This window comes from Salmo salar, chromosome ssa03 (genome assembly GCF_905237065.1).
Source record: "Salmo salar chromosome ssa03, Ssal_v3.1, whole genome shotgun sequence".
NCBI lineage: Eukaryota > Metazoa > Chordata > Actinopteri > Salmoniformes > Salmonidae > Salmo > Salmo salar.
In genome coordinates this window covers 43138760-43156575 of record NC_059444.1, presented here as the reverse complement: position 1 = coordinate 43156575, position 17816 = coordinate 43138760, and the positions used below count along the sequence as shown (strand labels likewise).

The 17816-nt window shown below is 40.8% G+C and overlaps 1 protein-coding gene and 1 long non-coding RNA gene across 3 annotated transcripts in view; one reads left to right on the top strand and one right to left on the bottom strand.

Moving 5' to 3' along the window:
• Window positions 1-1929: 1929 nt before the first annotated feature.
• The window catches only part of LOC106600599 (kinesin-1 heavy chain), a 34186-nt gene continuing 18299 nt past the window's right edge, over window positions 1930-17816 (top strand). For both annotated transcript variants that reach the window (XM_014192089.2, XM_014192088.2), the window contains exon 1: window positions 1930-2284. In XM_014192089.2, the coding sequence (XP_014047564.1) occupies window positions 2156-2284 (129 nt within the window). In that variant the 5' untranslated portion in view covers window positions 1930-2155. The remainder of the gene's footprint in view (window positions 2285-17816) is intronic.
• On the bottom strand, window positions 10258-10562 carry LOC106600600 (uncharacterized). Its single transcript, XR_001327853.2, has 2 exons — window positions 10444-10562; window positions 10258-10351 (listed from the first exon to the last, which is right to left on the bottom strand). It is a non-coding gene; the product is annotated as an uncharacterized lncRNA (long non-coding RNA).

Sequence of the window (17816 nt, the reverse complement as noted above, 5' to 3'; positions counted from 1 at the left end):
TGATTCCCATGGGGGACCAGTACATGGAAAAAATGTATGAAATGAATGTATTCACTACTGTAAGTCGCTCTGGATAAGAGCGTCTGCTAAATGACTAAAATGTAATATTCAGACTATTTTGGTGTGAGCGAGTTTTGGCCTTCCCTGGTGACATCACCATGCAGTAAATTAGTCAATAGACCAATAAGAAAGAGTTCCAGCCTCTCTGCCAATAACAGCTAATTGTCAGTTTCCCCATCCTCACTCAAATCACTCCTAGACAGTCCTAGCAAAATTCTTGATTGAGAAATTGCTCTGCGCTAAGAAGCTATTGCTAAAAAGCTATTTTGGTTTCATTTGACCATTTTAATTGAAAGCAGGATGTCTAAGTTGTCATTTTCAGGATGGTAAAACAGTTTGTGTCAACTTAACATACCAAAACCAGATAGAAAGCATGCAGAAAAGATATTGAACTATATATATTTTTTAAATAATACCATCTTTGAGAACTACCAATCAAATAAAAGCTAGACAGTCAGGGAGAATTGAAAATTCCCAAAATTGTCTCTGAGCTCCATTCAAAACGATGTAGAATTGCTAGAAATGAGCATCAACAATGTGTATTTTTTTTTATTTTTATCTCAGCTCAATGGACAATGTGTAGAAGTGCAGAAAATGTGCTTACAACAGCACAATTTTCTCTATGCTGCCAAGATAATGGTACCTTTCTAGCTAAATGTTAGAGTTTACACTTTCTCCTCCAATGAAATGTGGGGAGGTCAAAATAATGAAACTGTCTTCCAAATCTAGTAATGTTAAAATGCTGATTACTTGCCATTATCATTCACTTGATAAGACAATATGTTTTTTTGTTGGTGCTAACATATGATGGGGGTTCCTGGGTCGCTGGTTTGCCTGGGCGGGTGCCCTGGGCAAGAAAAGTTTGAAAACCCCTATAGGCAGCTCAGCCTCTCTCAGGGACACCCACGTGTGACTGCTGCGTAACAGGGGAATGAATGGTCCCAAAATAGCAATATGAATTTCAGCAAACAAAGAAAGGCACGCAACTACAGAGGACAAACATAGGTAAGTGTTTCATAATTAGCATTTTTTTTATGATTGACCTTGTAGTCTGAGCTGAATTCCACAAAGCCTGGTCTCTGTTCAACTCCGTTGGTGGTGTTCATCAGACACTTCCTTCACCATGAAGGTTAGTTTAGTCAGATTGAAATATATTTATACAGGGATGATGACGAGGACACAGTGCTAAAACGTATTGGGTCTTTCAATAGGGAAAGATGTGGAAAATAATGTTATGTATCTATATCCCATATCCTTGCTTTTAATGAAAACTAAACTCATAGACTACCATCTTTCATCATCTGAGGGAATATAGAATAATCAATAACCATGCATTGCCATCAAGAAAATGCCATATTATCGCTTCATGAAAGAGTGATAGCTAAGAAATAACTGATCTCAACAAATAGTTTATTGATTGACTATTGCCATAATATTAATATTCAATAATTATAGGTCAATGGTAAAAACTTGCAGAAACATACACATTTGCCAATCAGGATAGTGTACTTCAGAGTGAGTGTTGATGATTTAGGGCAGGGGTCCCCATTACATTCAGCCGTGGGCTGACATGCAGTAGTTGTAAATCAATTGTACACTGAAAATTGCCCACAATAATCCCAATCAGTATTTGACGAAAACAGAATAATTTCTGACCTGGGATATGATCACATATGTCTCTATTTATGCGTTTGATTACTTGGGAACAGATTTCCTAAACGAAAATAAGTTTGACCTCATTTCCTGGTGATTTTAGTCTTATGTCCAAGAAAAAAATATGTAATTGTTTTGTTTTGCTCAGAAAACTTTGGGGGCCCAAATAAAATGCCGACTATTGGGGAACCCTGATTTAGGGGGACTTAATTTGTTATGGGCCCCACACAGACGGTGATCCACTGGTATCATGTCTTCAATATTAGAGAGGAAGTGATTTAGCACAATCCTATAAGAAAATATCCATTCACTGTTGAAAATCTGAACACATTCTGGTCTCAGGTTGGGACGGAGGGGCCGGGCCGCCCTTACTTGCTCGGCCGTCTCTAGAACGAGGATCTACTGTGTTGTATTGTGAGTTTTCATCCGCAAATCGTGGAAGATGGCCGACGTACCGGCGGAGTGCACCATCAAAGTGATGTGCCGTTTCAGGCCCTTGAATAGTTCAGAGGTGGCCAGAGGGGACAAATACATCCCAAAGTTTCAAGGGGAAGACCATGTGGTCGTCGGGGTAAGTTGGTTGCCATAGCTATTTATTTGTATGCAAGCGAGTGCCCTCGATAGTGCTCTGCGCCATTGGTGATCGGCCAGTGTCAGAACAGTAGCTAGTTAGCTTAGCTGGCTAACATACCTGTCCACCCACATCAGCTATGTTTTGCACTAACGTTAGTTGTAGGCTAGCTCACCCACACCATCGCTGATCAGGACAGGACAGTATTTTTGGCTAACAATTGGTGGCCAGTCAAGTGTGTATAAGTTGCTAGCTGTATTTCGCTGATTTGGCGAGTCGACTTCAGTCGACGTGATTAGTTAATCTTGCCGTATCGGCTAGCTAGCCAGTCAGCTGTCACTCAACAACAATGGCAGCCAAGTGCTTGCTAACGCCTTTGCTAACGTCAGCTAACTACACTAGCGCCAACGTGATCTGCTAACAACATGTAACTAACTACACGTTGCGTTCAAAATAATTGCACATCTTTTGAGGTAACACCCAAAATCTGCTGGGACTGAGTTAATTTATTTAACTAGCTAACGTTAGCTTTCAAATCATAGCAATGCTTGAAATTGCTATCTAGTTAGGCCAGTAGAACTGGCAATGGCAAATTAACTAGTTTGTCTAACGTTAGCTACACCCAGCAGCAAAGATGTTTAAGAATTTTACTAGTTAACTAGTATGAACTATTTCATCAACAAGATCACTGACAAGCCAGCTATGATGATGATGCCCCCTGACCCTAGTAAATTTAGTCAAACAAGACTGCTGTGGGATACGGAACACATCACGATACAGCACTGTGACTGTATCAAGAGCAGAATTCAGATGCAATATATTTCGTTCATTTATAACCACTGACAGTACATGTGTTTTGTAGCTAGAATTTATTCATTTCATAGTCTGTAGCCTAAAATAGGGTTCTAACATGATGTAGACAAATACATTTCATAATGATGTTATTGTACTTGGCTACATTAGTTATTTCTGAACATATCTGGTTACAGTTACACCACTGGTCCATTAGTAAATAGATTCAGGAAATGGACGTTTGTTTGTTTTCTTTGGCCTAATTAGTCATCTTGAATTGTAAAACATTGGGCACGTCTCAAATCGCTCCCTGTGTAGTACACTACTTTTGACCAGAGCCCTATGGGGTGTACTGTATATAGGGAATAGGGTGCCATTCAAGATGCACACTTGTTATGACAAAAGAAGGAAGTGCCTTCTACACAAAGTGGTGCTTAGAATGTTTTCAAACAGCAGACCTGGCCATCATTCCTGATTTAATGGAGAAATCTGTTCGAAAGAAAAAACTATGTACATGTCATTAAATTAAATCATCCATATGTATTGATCACATCTTTACTAATGCTGCAGAAATCTGCTCTAATGCAGTATCCACATCCATTGGATGTAGTGATCATAATATAATAGCCATATCTAGCAAAACCAAAGTTCCAAACGCTGGGCCTAATATAGTGTATAAGAGATCATACAAGAGGTTTGGTAGTGATTCCTATGTTGAAGATGTAAAGAACATTTGCTGGTCTGTTGTGTGTAATATGGACTAAGCAGAAACTGCACTTGATACATTTATGAAATTGATTATTCCAGTTACCAATAAGCATTCAGCTATTAAGAAAATGACCTGGCCTTCATTCCTTATTTAATGGAAAATTAATGGTTTTGAAAGATAAAACAATGTACTCGTCATATAATGCCATATTTGCGCTACAGGCCCTCAGAGAATAAGAACGATATGAGGAATGACCTTCCTTTGTCATTGTTCAAACAGAGCTTTAACTTTACAATGAAAGAACATAGAGTAACTCCAACGGAACCAGGTTAGAAATAACTGGACTATTCCTCAAATTGACAGTAAAGCAATAGACATGAAAAAGGATGGTTAAGTATTATATTTTCACTACAAGATATCCTCCTGTTTCTCATGGACTTTGATGCACTGGACATGCCTCACCAAAGCCAACATCATTAAGTCTATAAAGCTTTTTACTGACAGAAATAAATTGTAGTTCAGTAACTTATTTGCACTGAGTGTGTCCTCACAAATCTTCACCGTCAACCTACCTTTCAACACAGTCAGTGTCTCTTGTTTTCATTTAGGTAGTGCACTATTTAAGCAATAAGGCACGAGGGGGTGTGGTATATGGTCAATATACCACGGCTAAGGGCTGTTCTTATGCTCAACACAGAGTGCCTGGACACAGCCCTTAGCCGTGGTATATTGGCCATATATTACAAACCCCCAATGTGCCTTATTGCTATTATAAACTGTTTACCAACAGAATTAGAGCAGTAAAAAGCAGTTTTGTCATACCCGTGGTATATGGTCTGATATACCACGGCTGTCAGCCAATCAGCATTCAGGGCTCAAACCACCCAGTTTATAAATAATAATAACACACTTTGGTATAGCCTAGTCGTAGGACTTGGCCTAGATTTGGAGGCTGAATGAAGAATTGCATAATTCATGGGAAACACACTCAAGATCAACAGACCTTTGGCGGTTATGGCCTACTATATGTCATCATGGCTGTTGGCTACTGAAAGGGATGCTCAGTAGGGATATATTTGGGCCAGGGGTGGATCTGATCTATCAAAATGGGACTAGGCCAGCTTGCCTATCATCCAAGTTGGAAGATAATAATATAGTGTTTCGTAATATAAAATATAAAATAGATTTTGAAGGTGATGGTTGTCTCCGGTGCTTGTTTTGTTTACATTTTCAGGGCTTGTGACATCACTTTCCCAGCATATTATCAGCTAGTTGTAGGATCTGAGTTTAGGCTTATCTGTATGTGTAACTAGACTCCACATCTCAATCTGGGCCTAGAGGTGTAAAAGGGACTATCAGATACATTTGATTGATTGATTAGTACCATGACCTCCACTGATGCTACCGTTGTGCTTACAACAGACTCCCCATCACACGCATACACACACAGCACCATGAGAGTGTGCTACTTTTAGCTTTAGCAGTGGAAACTAACAGCAGGAGGAGAAGGGGAAGAGGATTGTAACTGGGAGTAGCCAACTATTCAGGCAGTTATTACCAATGTCCTTCACTTGTCCTTCAACTCCTTTGCTACCCCTGTGGCTATTTATTTTGCTCTCTGAGTGATCTTGGATTTATCACTGGCCTATTGATTAGAAGTGTTTGTACATTCAAGACATCAGATTTGCCTAAAGGGTGTTAGACCAAGAAGCCAGTAGTAGTATGCATGAAAGAGATGACTTCTAAATTCTAAAACAATGGTTTCACTGTGTCATCATGATTATCACTGAGTAATCATTGTTTCCGGCTGCAGTGTAGTGGAGGTAACTGGGGCACTGCCTTCCAGACTCATGGGGACTTTGAACTGGGGCAGTGCTCAGGCTGTACTGTTAGTAAGGGGCCTGGCTGACCTGATGTTATGGGTACAGCTACAATTCTTGGCTTCAGTGGCGGTCATGAGTTTGGTCCAAATGGCACCCTTTCCCATATATAGTGCAATACTTTTGACCAAGCTCCGTACGATATAGGGAATAGGGTGCAGTGCAATAGGGTAACAATTGGGACTAAACCTCGGTCTGGTTATGTTGTGTCTGGCTGAACTTTAAGTGTCAAGTCTCGTGACTGACCAGTAGGTCAGGTGATGCCAGGCAGATAACTGTTTATATTTAGAGTCATATTCCTGTAAAGCTTAGAACGGATCTCATGTCAAATGCTGTTGAAGTAATATGGTTACAGGTTCACCAGCCTCATCTTAAGCCTATTCTTGTGGGAAGTTGCTATAGACCACCGAGTGCTAACAGTCAGTATCTGGATAATATGTGTGAAATGCTTGAAAATGTATGCGATAACAACAGAGGTATATTTTCTGTGTGACCTAAATATTGACTGGTTTTCATGAAGCTGCCCACAAGCTTCAAACTGTAACCAGCCTGCAACCTGGTTCAGGTTATCAGTCAACCTACCAGGGTATTTGCAAACAGCACAGGAATTAAATCATCCATATGTATTGATCACATCTTTACTAATGCTGAAGAAATCTGCTCTAATGCAGTATCCACATCCATCGGATGTAGTGATCATAATATAATAGCCATATCTAGCAAAACCAAAGTTCCAAAGGCTGGGCCTAATATAGTGTATAAGAGATCATACAAGAGGTTTGGTAGTGATTCCTATGTTGAAGATGTAAAGAACATTTGCTGGTCTGTTGTGTGTAATACAGACCAAGCAGAAACTGCACTTGATGCATTTATGAAATTGATTATTCCAGTTACTAATAAGGATTCAGCTATTAAGAAAATTACTAAAATGTGTTAAATCCCCGTGGTTTGATGAGGAATTTAAAAATTGTATGGTTGAGAGGGATGAGGCAAAAGGAATGGCAAATAAATCTGGCTGCACAGCTGATCATCAAATGTACTGTAAATTGAGAAATCATGTGACTAACCTTATTAACAAAAAGAAGAAACTACTATGAAACAAAGATGAATGATGGTAAAAAGATTTGGAGCAAAAGGTGGACTCTGCTCCATCCTTCATTGGATCAGATGGCTCATTCATCACAAAACCCACTCCTGCCAACTATTTCATATTTTTGTTCATTGGCAAGATTAGCAATTTTGGGCTTGGCATGCCAACAATAAACTCTGAACTACACATCCATTCAAAACTGACCAAATTATGAATGACAAGCATTGTAATGTTGAAGGGAAGGGAAGCAAAAGTAATTATGGTACCTAAGAGTAGCACAGCACCCTTTACTGGCTCAAACAGCTGACCAATTAGCCTGCTACCAACCCTAAGTAAACTTTTGGAAAAAATTGTGTTTGACCAAATACATTGCTGTGTCACAGTAAACAAATGAATAACTGACTTTCTGCATGCTTATAGGGAAGTACACTCAACATGTACAGCACTTACACAAATGACTGAGGATTGGCTAAAAGAAGTTGATAATTAGAAGCTTGTGGGAGCTGTTTTATTAGACCAGTGCAGCTTTTGACATTATCGGTCATAATATGCTGCTGTGAAAACATATGTGTTATGGCTTTAGATCACTGCTATATCATGTATAGAGTTATTTGTCTACAGAACACAGAGGGTGTTCTTTAATGGAAGCCTCTCCTACATAATCCAGGTAGTCGGGCATTCCTCAGGGCAGTTGTCTAGGCCCCATTTTTCAATCTTTACTAATGACCTGGCACTGAGTAAAGCCTGTGTGTCTATGTATGCCGATGACTTGACATTATACACATCAGCTACCACAGTAAGTAAAATCACTGCAACACTTAACAAAGAGCTGCAGTCAGTTTTGGAATGGGTGGCAAGTAGTAAGCTAGTACTAAACATTTCAAACTAAAAGCATTGCATTTGGGACAAACCCTAAACCTTGGGACAACCCTAAACCTCAACTAAATCTTGTTATGAATAATGTGGAAATTGAGCAAGTTGAGGAGACTAAACTGCTTGGTGTAACTATGAATTATAAACTGTCATGGTCAAAACATATTGATGCAACGGTAGCTAAGATGGGTAGAGGTCTGTCCTCAATAAAGTGCTGTTCTACTTTCTTGACATTGCTATCAACAAAACAAGTCCTACAGGCCCTAGTTTTGTCACACCTGGACTACTGCCCAGTCATATGTTCAAGTGCCACAAAGAGGGGCATAAGCAAATTACAGTTGGCCAAGAACAGAGCAGCACGTCTGGCCCTTGTATATGGAGAGATAACATCAATGACATGCATGTCAATCTCTTCTGGCTCAAAGTAGAGAGATTGACTGCATCACTATTGGTCTTTGTGAGAGGTATTGACATGTTGAAAGCACCGAGATGTCTGTTCAAATGACTAGCACACAGCTCAGACACCCATGCATACCCCACAAAACATGCCACCAGGGGTCTCTTCACATTCCCCAAGTCCAGAATATGGGAAATGCACAGTACTACACAGAGCCATGGCTACATGGAACTCTATTCCAAATCAAGTAACTCATGCAAGCAGTAGAATCAGATTTAAAAAACAGATAAAACTACATCTTATGGAACAACGCAAACTGTGAGGAACACACACAGGCACACACTCTTCGCACACGTACACTGTGGTATTGTTGTATGGTGATATTGTACATTTTCTGTTGTGGTATAGTAATGTTATACTCCTTTATTTGTAGTTTTTTTGTATGATGTGCCATAATGTGTTTGGACTCCAGGAAGAGTAGCTGCTGCCTTTGCCGTGTGTGTTGCTTAGTTTATGGTCTAGATTACAATGTTAACTAGCAAGCTGCGCTAATGTTGCTATTTTGTAGAAAGCCTTTATTGATACTAGCCAGATGGCCAAAGCTAGATAACTACCTAGCAAGATGACGAAGAAACGATTTAATTCACTTTCCATAAACTCTTACTGCCAGTGCCAGCCCATAACCAAATGTTTAGCCAGCTAGCTAACGTTATTCGCTAGCTAGCACAATATAGCTAGAGCGCTAGCTAGCTAAGGACGCTGCACTAACTCGGAAGCTGTTTCATGGAAACTAATCCATTGTGATTTAATTATGTCAATAGTAGCTAGAGTGGTTAGCTAGCTTGGAGGAATTATTTAGTGTTGTGTGCATTGTGTCTGTTTATTTAGCTACCATCCCATTGCCCAATAATGTTTGTACTATGTTTTTGTGCTGCTACCATGTTGTGTTGCTACCATGCTGTGTTATGTTGTCTTAGGTCTCTCTTTATGTAGTGTTGTGCTGTCTCTTGTTGTGATGTGTGTTTTGTCCTGTATTTATTTTTTTAATCCCATGCCCCCGTCCTCGCAGGATGCCTTTTGGTAGGCCGTCGTTTTAAATAAGAATTTGTTCTTAACTGACTTGCCTAGTTAAATAAAGGTTAAATAAATAAAATAAAAAATCCCATAGCCTACGTTTCCTATGAAGTGTGACTGGCTCATGACATTTAACAGTGGACGTATGAAAAAAATTCCATATTAAAAGAAAGTGTCACTCCTGTTGGCTCCCCACGTGGGGGTTTGTGCTCTCTGATTGGCTCAAAGTCAAGTTGTTGGCCACTGATTAGCATTGCACTTCTACAAGGAGAAGGGGCAGGTTCATCGCTTCGGTCGGCACGCAGCAGGTACAGCTTTTGTTCTAGCAAGAGAAAGAAAGGCCTCCCACTGTGATAAGTACCTATCGGCAGGGAGATTCTCGGGGTGTTTCATGCTTAGGACACTAGTTCTACAACACCTTGCTACGAAAGTAGCTTGCAACTTAGTTTCATCACGTCATGTAAATACATGGTATCAACTGCGAGTTGAATGCCTGGTCTTGAGTCAGCTCAGCTGTCCTACAACAAAATATTCTATAGCTGGCTAGATTTGTCTCATCTCGTCTCTCCTTAAGTACGTTGTTTGATCTATCCAGGGGGAAAAATCCCAAATGACTTTTATCCCTACAACCGGTGTAGGCTACATGTGGACATTGCACAGACATCGCCCAGTTTGAGTGTAGATACATTTATCAACTAAAAACCTATGTTCGTGTTACAAAGACAAAACATTCTGTGCTGTAAATATCATACTGATGTGCTTATAAAGACAGTATGTCTACACTTACCTAGCAAATAAAAATAAGTTGTGTATAGACTACAACTTCAGCGGTCTAACCAGAACTAGAATGCCATTCTATTTGGCCAAATCTTAGGAGGAAGCTTTGTCAGTAGCCTACAGAGTAATACGAGAAGAGTGAAATTGCTGAACTTATGTAGACATTCTGAACAAAGTGTTTTGATAACTTTCAAGTGTAACAGTTCCATGTTGAATAGACCATAGTTCACATAGTACTGTACTGTTAATATAACAATGTGCAAATATTATACCTTCCTGTCCTGTATAAGACAGGTGTTCCCGGATATGTTTGAAGAATACACAGGGGCCCCACCCAACTGATGGTACCATTCGATTCAATAATAACAGAAGACAACAAAATGTAATAGATGTCTTATAATTGTAATGCAAGGTCTCAGTATCAACCTGTCTTTCAGTCAGAGGAATCCATTTCAAAAGCATCTCTTCTGCCCAGCTGTAGAAAAATGAGGAAGAGTTGATGAGTGACATGTATCGAAAGAGTGATATTACTAAACACTTGTAATGTACTGTTTTATTAGTAATTACCCTTTGTCCCTTCTGAGGTGTTTGCCAACATCTGATGGGCATGGCAGCGTAGATCAGCTCCAGGCCCCTCTCGTCACAGATACTGGTCATGAAGGAGCCCAACTTCAGCTCCTATATCACGGAGGGAGATAGAGAAGGACTGTCACCATACAGTCATGGAAGCCAACAGTAAATACACAGTTGAACACAGCCAATCAGAGATCCTGATTCACAGCATGGTTGGGTTTACAATAGAAATAGAATGACTAATGTCATACTCGGCTTCCTGCCATAATCAGTTTAATATTGAATTATTCTATTTCTGTGGGCATTACTCACTCGGGCACAGGTGTAATCCGTTGGCACAGTGGAGGGGGGCACCTCTTTACACCATACAAGCACACAGTGCCTTCGGAAAGTATTCAGACCCCTTTACTTTTCCCCCATTTTGTTATGTTACAGCCTTATTCTAAAATTGATTGAATCGTTTTTTCCCCTCATCAGTCTACACACAATACACCATAATGACGAAACAAAAATAGGCTTTTAGAAATTTTAGCTAATTTATAAACATTTAAAAATAGAAATATTCTATTTACGTTGAAGCACCTTTGACAGCGATTACAGCCTCGAGTCTTCTTGGGTATGACACTGCAAGCTTGGCACACCTGTATGAGTAGTTTCTACCATTCTTCTCTTAAGATCCTCTCAAGCTCTGTCAGTTTGGATGGGGAGCATTGCTGCACAGCTATTTTCAGATCTCTCCAGAGGTTTGATGGGTTCTGAATTCTAAACTTGAAATATTGTTAATCATCAGGTATTCTATGGAAAGGATAAGGGCCACTGGTTGTTACACCAGAAGTTAATGGTTATCTGTAGGAGTAATGTATATGGTGTAGTCAGTTAAGGTTGGATATGAGCCAGGGGCTTGGAATGTACTGAGGAAAGGAAAGGCAATTCATTTTATTTTTTATTTAACCTTTATTTAGTCAGTTAAGAACAAATTCTTATCTACAATGACGGCCTACCCCAGCCAAAGCCTAACCCAGACGACGCTGGGCCAATTGTGCGCCGCTTATGGGACTCCCAATCACGGCCGGTTGGAATTGAACTAGGGTCTGTAGTGACGCCTCTAGCACTGAGATGCAGTGCCTTAAACCGCTGCGCCACTCGGGATAAGGGTTGATAAGGGTGGATTAGTGAGGAATGGGGGCCGAGGTCAGGTCAGAGTAAGGGAGAAGGAACAGTTTATTACCCACATCACTTAACTTCCTGCCTAGCAATAAAGATGTAATGTTTAGAGGGAAGGAGGAGACTTCACCTAAATTGGGGTATATATACACTTGTGCTGGTGGGAACATGTCTTTGTCTGTTCAGCTGTCTGACCCATTGGGTGAATAAACTTCGTTTGAGCTTTAATAATCGTCTGAGTTTTTACTCTGTTAATTTAGAACCTTCCAGGCTCTGGCTGGGCCACTCAAGGACATTCAGAGACTTGTCCTGAAGCCACTACTGCATTGTCTTGGCTGTGTGCTTAGGGTCATTGTCCTGTTGGAAGGGGAACCTTCACCCCAGTCTGAGGTCCTTAGCACTCTGGAGCAGGTTTTCATCAAGGATCTCTGTGCTTTGCTCCATTCATCTTTCCCTCGATTCTGACTAGTCTCCCAGTCCCTGCTGCTGAAAAACATCCCCACAGCATGATGCTGCCAGCACCATGCTTCACCGTAGGGATGGTGACAGGTTTCCTCCAGACGTGATGCTTGGCATTCAGGCCAAAGAGTTGAATCTTGGTTTCATCAGACCAGAGAATCTTGTTTCTCATGGTCTGACAGTCTTTAGGTGCCTTTTGGCAAACTCCAAGCGGGCTGTCATGTGCCCTTTACTGAGGAGTGGTTTCTGTCTGGCCACTCTACCATAAAGGCCTGATTGGTGGAGTGCTGCAGAGATGGTTGTCCTTCTGGAAGTTTCTCCCATCTCCACAGCGGAACTCTAGAGCTCTGTCAGAGTGTCCATCAGGGTCTCGGTCACCTCCCTGACCAAGGCCCTTCTCCCCCGGTTACTCAGTTTGGCCGGGCGGCCAGCTCTAGGAAGGGTTCCAAACTCCTTCCATTTAAGAATGATGGAGGCCACTGTGTTTTTGGGGACCTTCAATGTTGAAGAAAGGTTTTGGTACCCTTCCCCAGATCTGTGCCTCGACATGATCCTGTCTTGGAGCTCTACGGACAATTCCTTCGACTTCATGGCTTGGTTTTTGCTCTGACATGCACTGTCAACTGTGCACTGTCAAATACATTTGCAAACATTTCTAAAAACCTCTTTTCGCTTTGTCATTATGGGGTATTGTGTGTAGATTGCTGAGGATTTTTTGGTATTTTATCCATTTTAGAATAAGGCTGTAAAGTAACAAAATGTGGGGGGGGGGGAATCAAGGTGTCTGAATACTTTCCCAAGGCACTCTATACACACAGCACTAATTACATTGTCAATGGTGGTAATGTGAATTCCAGGACAGATAGTATTTTGACCTTTTGACCATATGAAATGTGACCAACCTGATTCAGGTGTGCTCCATTACTCTGAAGCTGGACTAGTGTCTGGCCACAGCCTCAGCCTTCTGTTACAGCTCATGATATGGTAAAGGGGTTCCAACGATGCTGCTGAACATCAAATCCATCAGGTTTGGCACGTAGCCTGTGAATGAAGTAAAATATCATCACTCAATAAACCAATAGCGAGAGATAACTTTCACTACTTTGGAAGTCATTTATATGCTAATAAAGGGACTGTAAAGTTACAGAATAGATTCAGGCCGGTGACGCTGACGCCGTTTCTATGCAATCAGCTGTGTACGTTGCTGAATTGTTTTATTTAACCTTTATTTAACTAGGCAAGTCAGTTAAGAGCAAAATCTTATTTACAATGATGGCCTACCCCGGCCAAACCTGGACGACGCTTGGCCAATTGCCCTATGGGACTCCCAATCACAGCCGGATGTGATACAGCCTGGAATGGAACCAGGGACTGTGGTGACGCCTCTTGCACTGAGATACAGTGCCTTAGACCGCTGCGCCACTCGGGAGTGCAAAATGCTTGCTGATATATTTTTGTTAATTTCTGCCTGAGCCATATTTGTAGTTGACCACCCACATTTTTTGGTGCCATCCATTCATTTTTGCCCTACAAAATACACTTTAAACTTTGAGAACGGGCATGTTGTTTTGGGTTAGCAGATGAAACCCCCGAATGCTAACTAGCTAACTACCTAACTTGCAAATCCGGGTTAGTTATATCTTTGTCCAAGTTGAAATGAGTTGACTTGCTAGCTAATGTTAGCTAGCCAATTTGAGTTTAAAGATTATTGAAAGAAAGATGTCTACATCCTATTAGCAAGCTAGTATCCAAGTGCCTGCCCTAACATGACCTATGCACATCTTCCTCTGACATGCTACATCACATTACACGTTAGTTTGATAGATTTAACTAGCGACCGTATCATTCATCTGTGGTATCATAAACTAGCCTGGCCCGCTGGCATTATCAAATCATGTTGTATAACCAAAAGTAGCTACTAGCAAGCTCGTACCAGCTATCTACTTAGCTAACGTACTAACCAACACCAGTGTGTTGACAGGCAGCAGAAGTGACCGCGTCGGATGTAATCCATTAATGGCCATCTGGCAATATTGTTGAAATGCGTTGGAATTTTGCACCGACTTTATGGAAGACAATTTTCACTCCTATTAGCCAAGCAAAATGTCCATGCGTTGGACCATATCATATACAGACTTGACTACAAATGTCCACATGGCAGCTGGGCAATTGGCCATCACTGAAAAAAGTGGCCATGTAAGTAATCATACCCAACCCTCCAGGATGTCATGACGAACTCACTTTTGGATGAGACTGACTTTATGGCCAAAATTATCCTATTTACACTTTAGCCAATTTAGGTGTTTTTAATTCAGCCTGATAATTACTGCTGGGAGGACAATGATATGGTCTGGTCTGCCCCCAGATCAGGCCAATGGTCTAGTCCGACGTGGCTTTGTGAATGGTTCGTGTCCATCTGGTGGATAGGGAGGGGGAGAGAGGAAGGTTTTTGCACAGTCCTAACTGGGGCCTTATCTATCAAGCATTTCAGAGTATGAGTGCTGATCCAGGATCAGGTCCACCCTGTCCATTTAATGTTATTCATTAATGTGATGAAAAATGCTAAACTGATCCTAAATCAGCACTCCTACTCTGAGTCACTTTATACAGTTCTTCAAGCTGAACCGCTAAAGTGCCTATAGTTAAGCAAAAAGGCACGAAGGGGTGTGGTATATGTCCAATATACCATGGCTACGGACTGTATCCAGGCACGACGCAACGCGGAGTGCCTGGATACAGCCCTTAGACGTGGTATATTGGCCATAAACCACAACCCCCTGAGGTACCTTATTGCTATTATAAACTGGTTACCAACGTAATTAGAGTAGTAAAAATATGTTTTGTCATACCCATGGTATATGGTCTTATATACCACGGCTGTCAGCCAATCAGCATTCAGGGCTTGAACCACCAAGTTTATAACATCAGTTTAATACCCTCTGTGGTTGACTTTTTAAAATGTATTCTTATGTCCATTATTGCCATCTCATTAGAATGGTATGTGCTTTGTTTTCTCCCTCCGTGCTGCTCTCCTCTGAATTGGCACCTTATTCCCTACATAATGCACTACTATTTACTAGAGCACTATATAGGGAATATGGTGCCATTTAGGAGACAGACCATTTTTGATGTAGGCTACCTAGCTCATTAGGCCAGAGCTGCAGAGCTGAAGCCCAGAGCTGTGGGAGTGGGGAGACGAGAGCCACCGCACTATTCTGCATCCAAAATGGCACCCTATTCCATATATATTACACTACTTTGACCAGCTCACTATATTGGTTATCTGTTGTGGACAGACTACATAAACATAAATGATCTGACCAAATTACGGAAGATTTTAGTTCTGGGTTAACCAAGATTACTACTGTGTATATACAGCACCAGTCAAAAGTTTGGACACACCTACTCATTCAAGGGTTTTTCTTTATTTGTATTATTTTATACATTGTAGAATAATAGTGAAGACATCAAAACTATGAAATAACACATGGGATCATGTAGTAACCAAAAAAGTGTTAAAAAGTCTAAATATATTTGAGATTCTTCAAAGTAGCCACCCTTTGCCTTGATGACGGCTTTGCACACTTTTGGCATTCTCTCAACCAGCTTCATGAAGAATGCTTTTCCAACAGTCTTGAAGGAGTTCCAACATGCTGAGCACTTGTTGGCTGCTTTTCCTTCACTCTGCGGTCCAACTCATCCCAAACAATTTCAAGTGGGTTGAGGTTGGGTGATTGTGGAGGCCAGGTCATCTGATGCAGCACTCCATTACTCTCCTTGGTCAAATAGCCCTTAAACAGCCTGGAGATGTGTTTTGGTTCATTGTCCTGTTGAAAAACAAATGATAGTCCCACTAAGGGCAAACCAGATGGGATGGCGTATCACTGCAGAATGCTGCGGTAGCCATGCTGGTTAAGTGTGCCTTGAATTCTAAAATAAATCACAGACAGTGTCACCAGCAAATCACCCCCACACCATCACACCACCTCATCCGTGCTTCATGGTGGGAACCACACATGCGGAGATGATCCGTTCACCTACTCTGCGTCTCACAAAGACATGGCGGTTGGAACCAAAAATCTCAAATTTGGACTCATCAGACCAAAGGACAGATGTCCACCGGTCTAATGTCCATTGCTCATGTTTCTTGGCCCAAGCAAGTCTCTTCTTATTATTGGTGTCCTTTAGTAGTTGTTTCTTTGCAGCATTTCGACCATGAAGGCCTGATTCACGCAGTCTCCTCTGAACAGTTGATGTTTAGATGTGTCTGTTACTCTGAAGCATTTATTTGGGCTGAAATCTGAGGTGCAGTTTACTGTAATGAACTTATCCTCTGCAGCAGAGGTAACTCTGGGTCTTCATTTTCTGTGGCTGTCCTCATGAGAGCCAGTTTCATCATAGCGCTTGATGGTTTTTGCGACTGCACTTGAAGAAACTTTCAAAGTTCTTGAAATTTTCTGCATTGACTGATCTTCATGTCTTAAAGTAATGGACTGTCGCTTCTCTTTGCTTATTTGAGCTGTTCTTGCTATAATATGGACTTGTTCTTTGACCAAATAGGGCTATCTTCTGTATACCACCCCAACCCTGACACAACACAACTGATTGTCTCAAACGCATTAAGATGGGAAGAAACTCTACAAATTAAGTTTTAACAAGGCACACCTGTTAATTTAAATGCATTCCAGCTGACTACCTCATGAAGCTGGTTGAGAGAAGGCCAATGGTGTGCAAAGCTGTCATCAAGGCAAAGGGTGGCTACTTTGAAGAATCTCAAATTTCAAATTTGATTTGTTTAACACTTTTTGGTTACTACATGATTATTTCATTGTTTTGATGTCTTCACTATTATTCTACAATGTAGAAAATAGTCAAAATAAAGAAAAACCCTGGAATGAGTAGGTGTCCAAACTTTTAACTGGTACTTTAGGTAATAGGTTGGCTTTTGGGACGTAGCATGGGTTAGCCTCTATGGGCTAGGCGGGACGAATTCGTCCCACCTACGTAACAGCCACTTGAAGCCTGTGGCGCGATTTTCAAAACCTTAAAAATCCTATTACTTCAATTTCTCAAACATATGACTATTTTACAGCTATTTAAAGACAAGACTCTCGTTAATCTAACCACACTGTCCGATTTCAAAAAGGCTTTACAACGAAAGCAAAACATTAGATTATGTCAGCAGAGTACCAAGCCAGAAATAATCAGACACCCATTTTTCAAGCAAGCATATAATGTCACCAAAACCCAGAAGACAGCTAAATGCAGCACTCACCTTTGATGATCTTCATCAGATGACAACCCTAGGACATTATGTTATACAATACATGCATGTTTTGTTCAATCAAGTTCATATTTATATCAAAAACCAGCTTTTTACATTAGCATGTGACGTTCAGAACTAGTACCCGCAAACTTCCGGGGAATTCGCTAACATTTTACTAAATTACTCACGATAAACGTTCACAAAAAGCATAACAATTATTTTAAGAATTATAGATACAGAACTCCTCTATGCACTCGATATGTCCGATTTTAAAATAGCTTTTTGGTGAAAGCACATTTTGCAATATTCTAAGTACATATCACGGGCTAGCTATTTAGACACCCGGCAAGTTTAGCACTCACCATAATCATATTTACTATTATAAAAGTTTGATTACCTTTTGTTGTCTTCGTCAGAATGCACTCCCAGGACTGCTACTTCAATAACAAATGTTGGTTTGGTCCAAAATAATCCATCG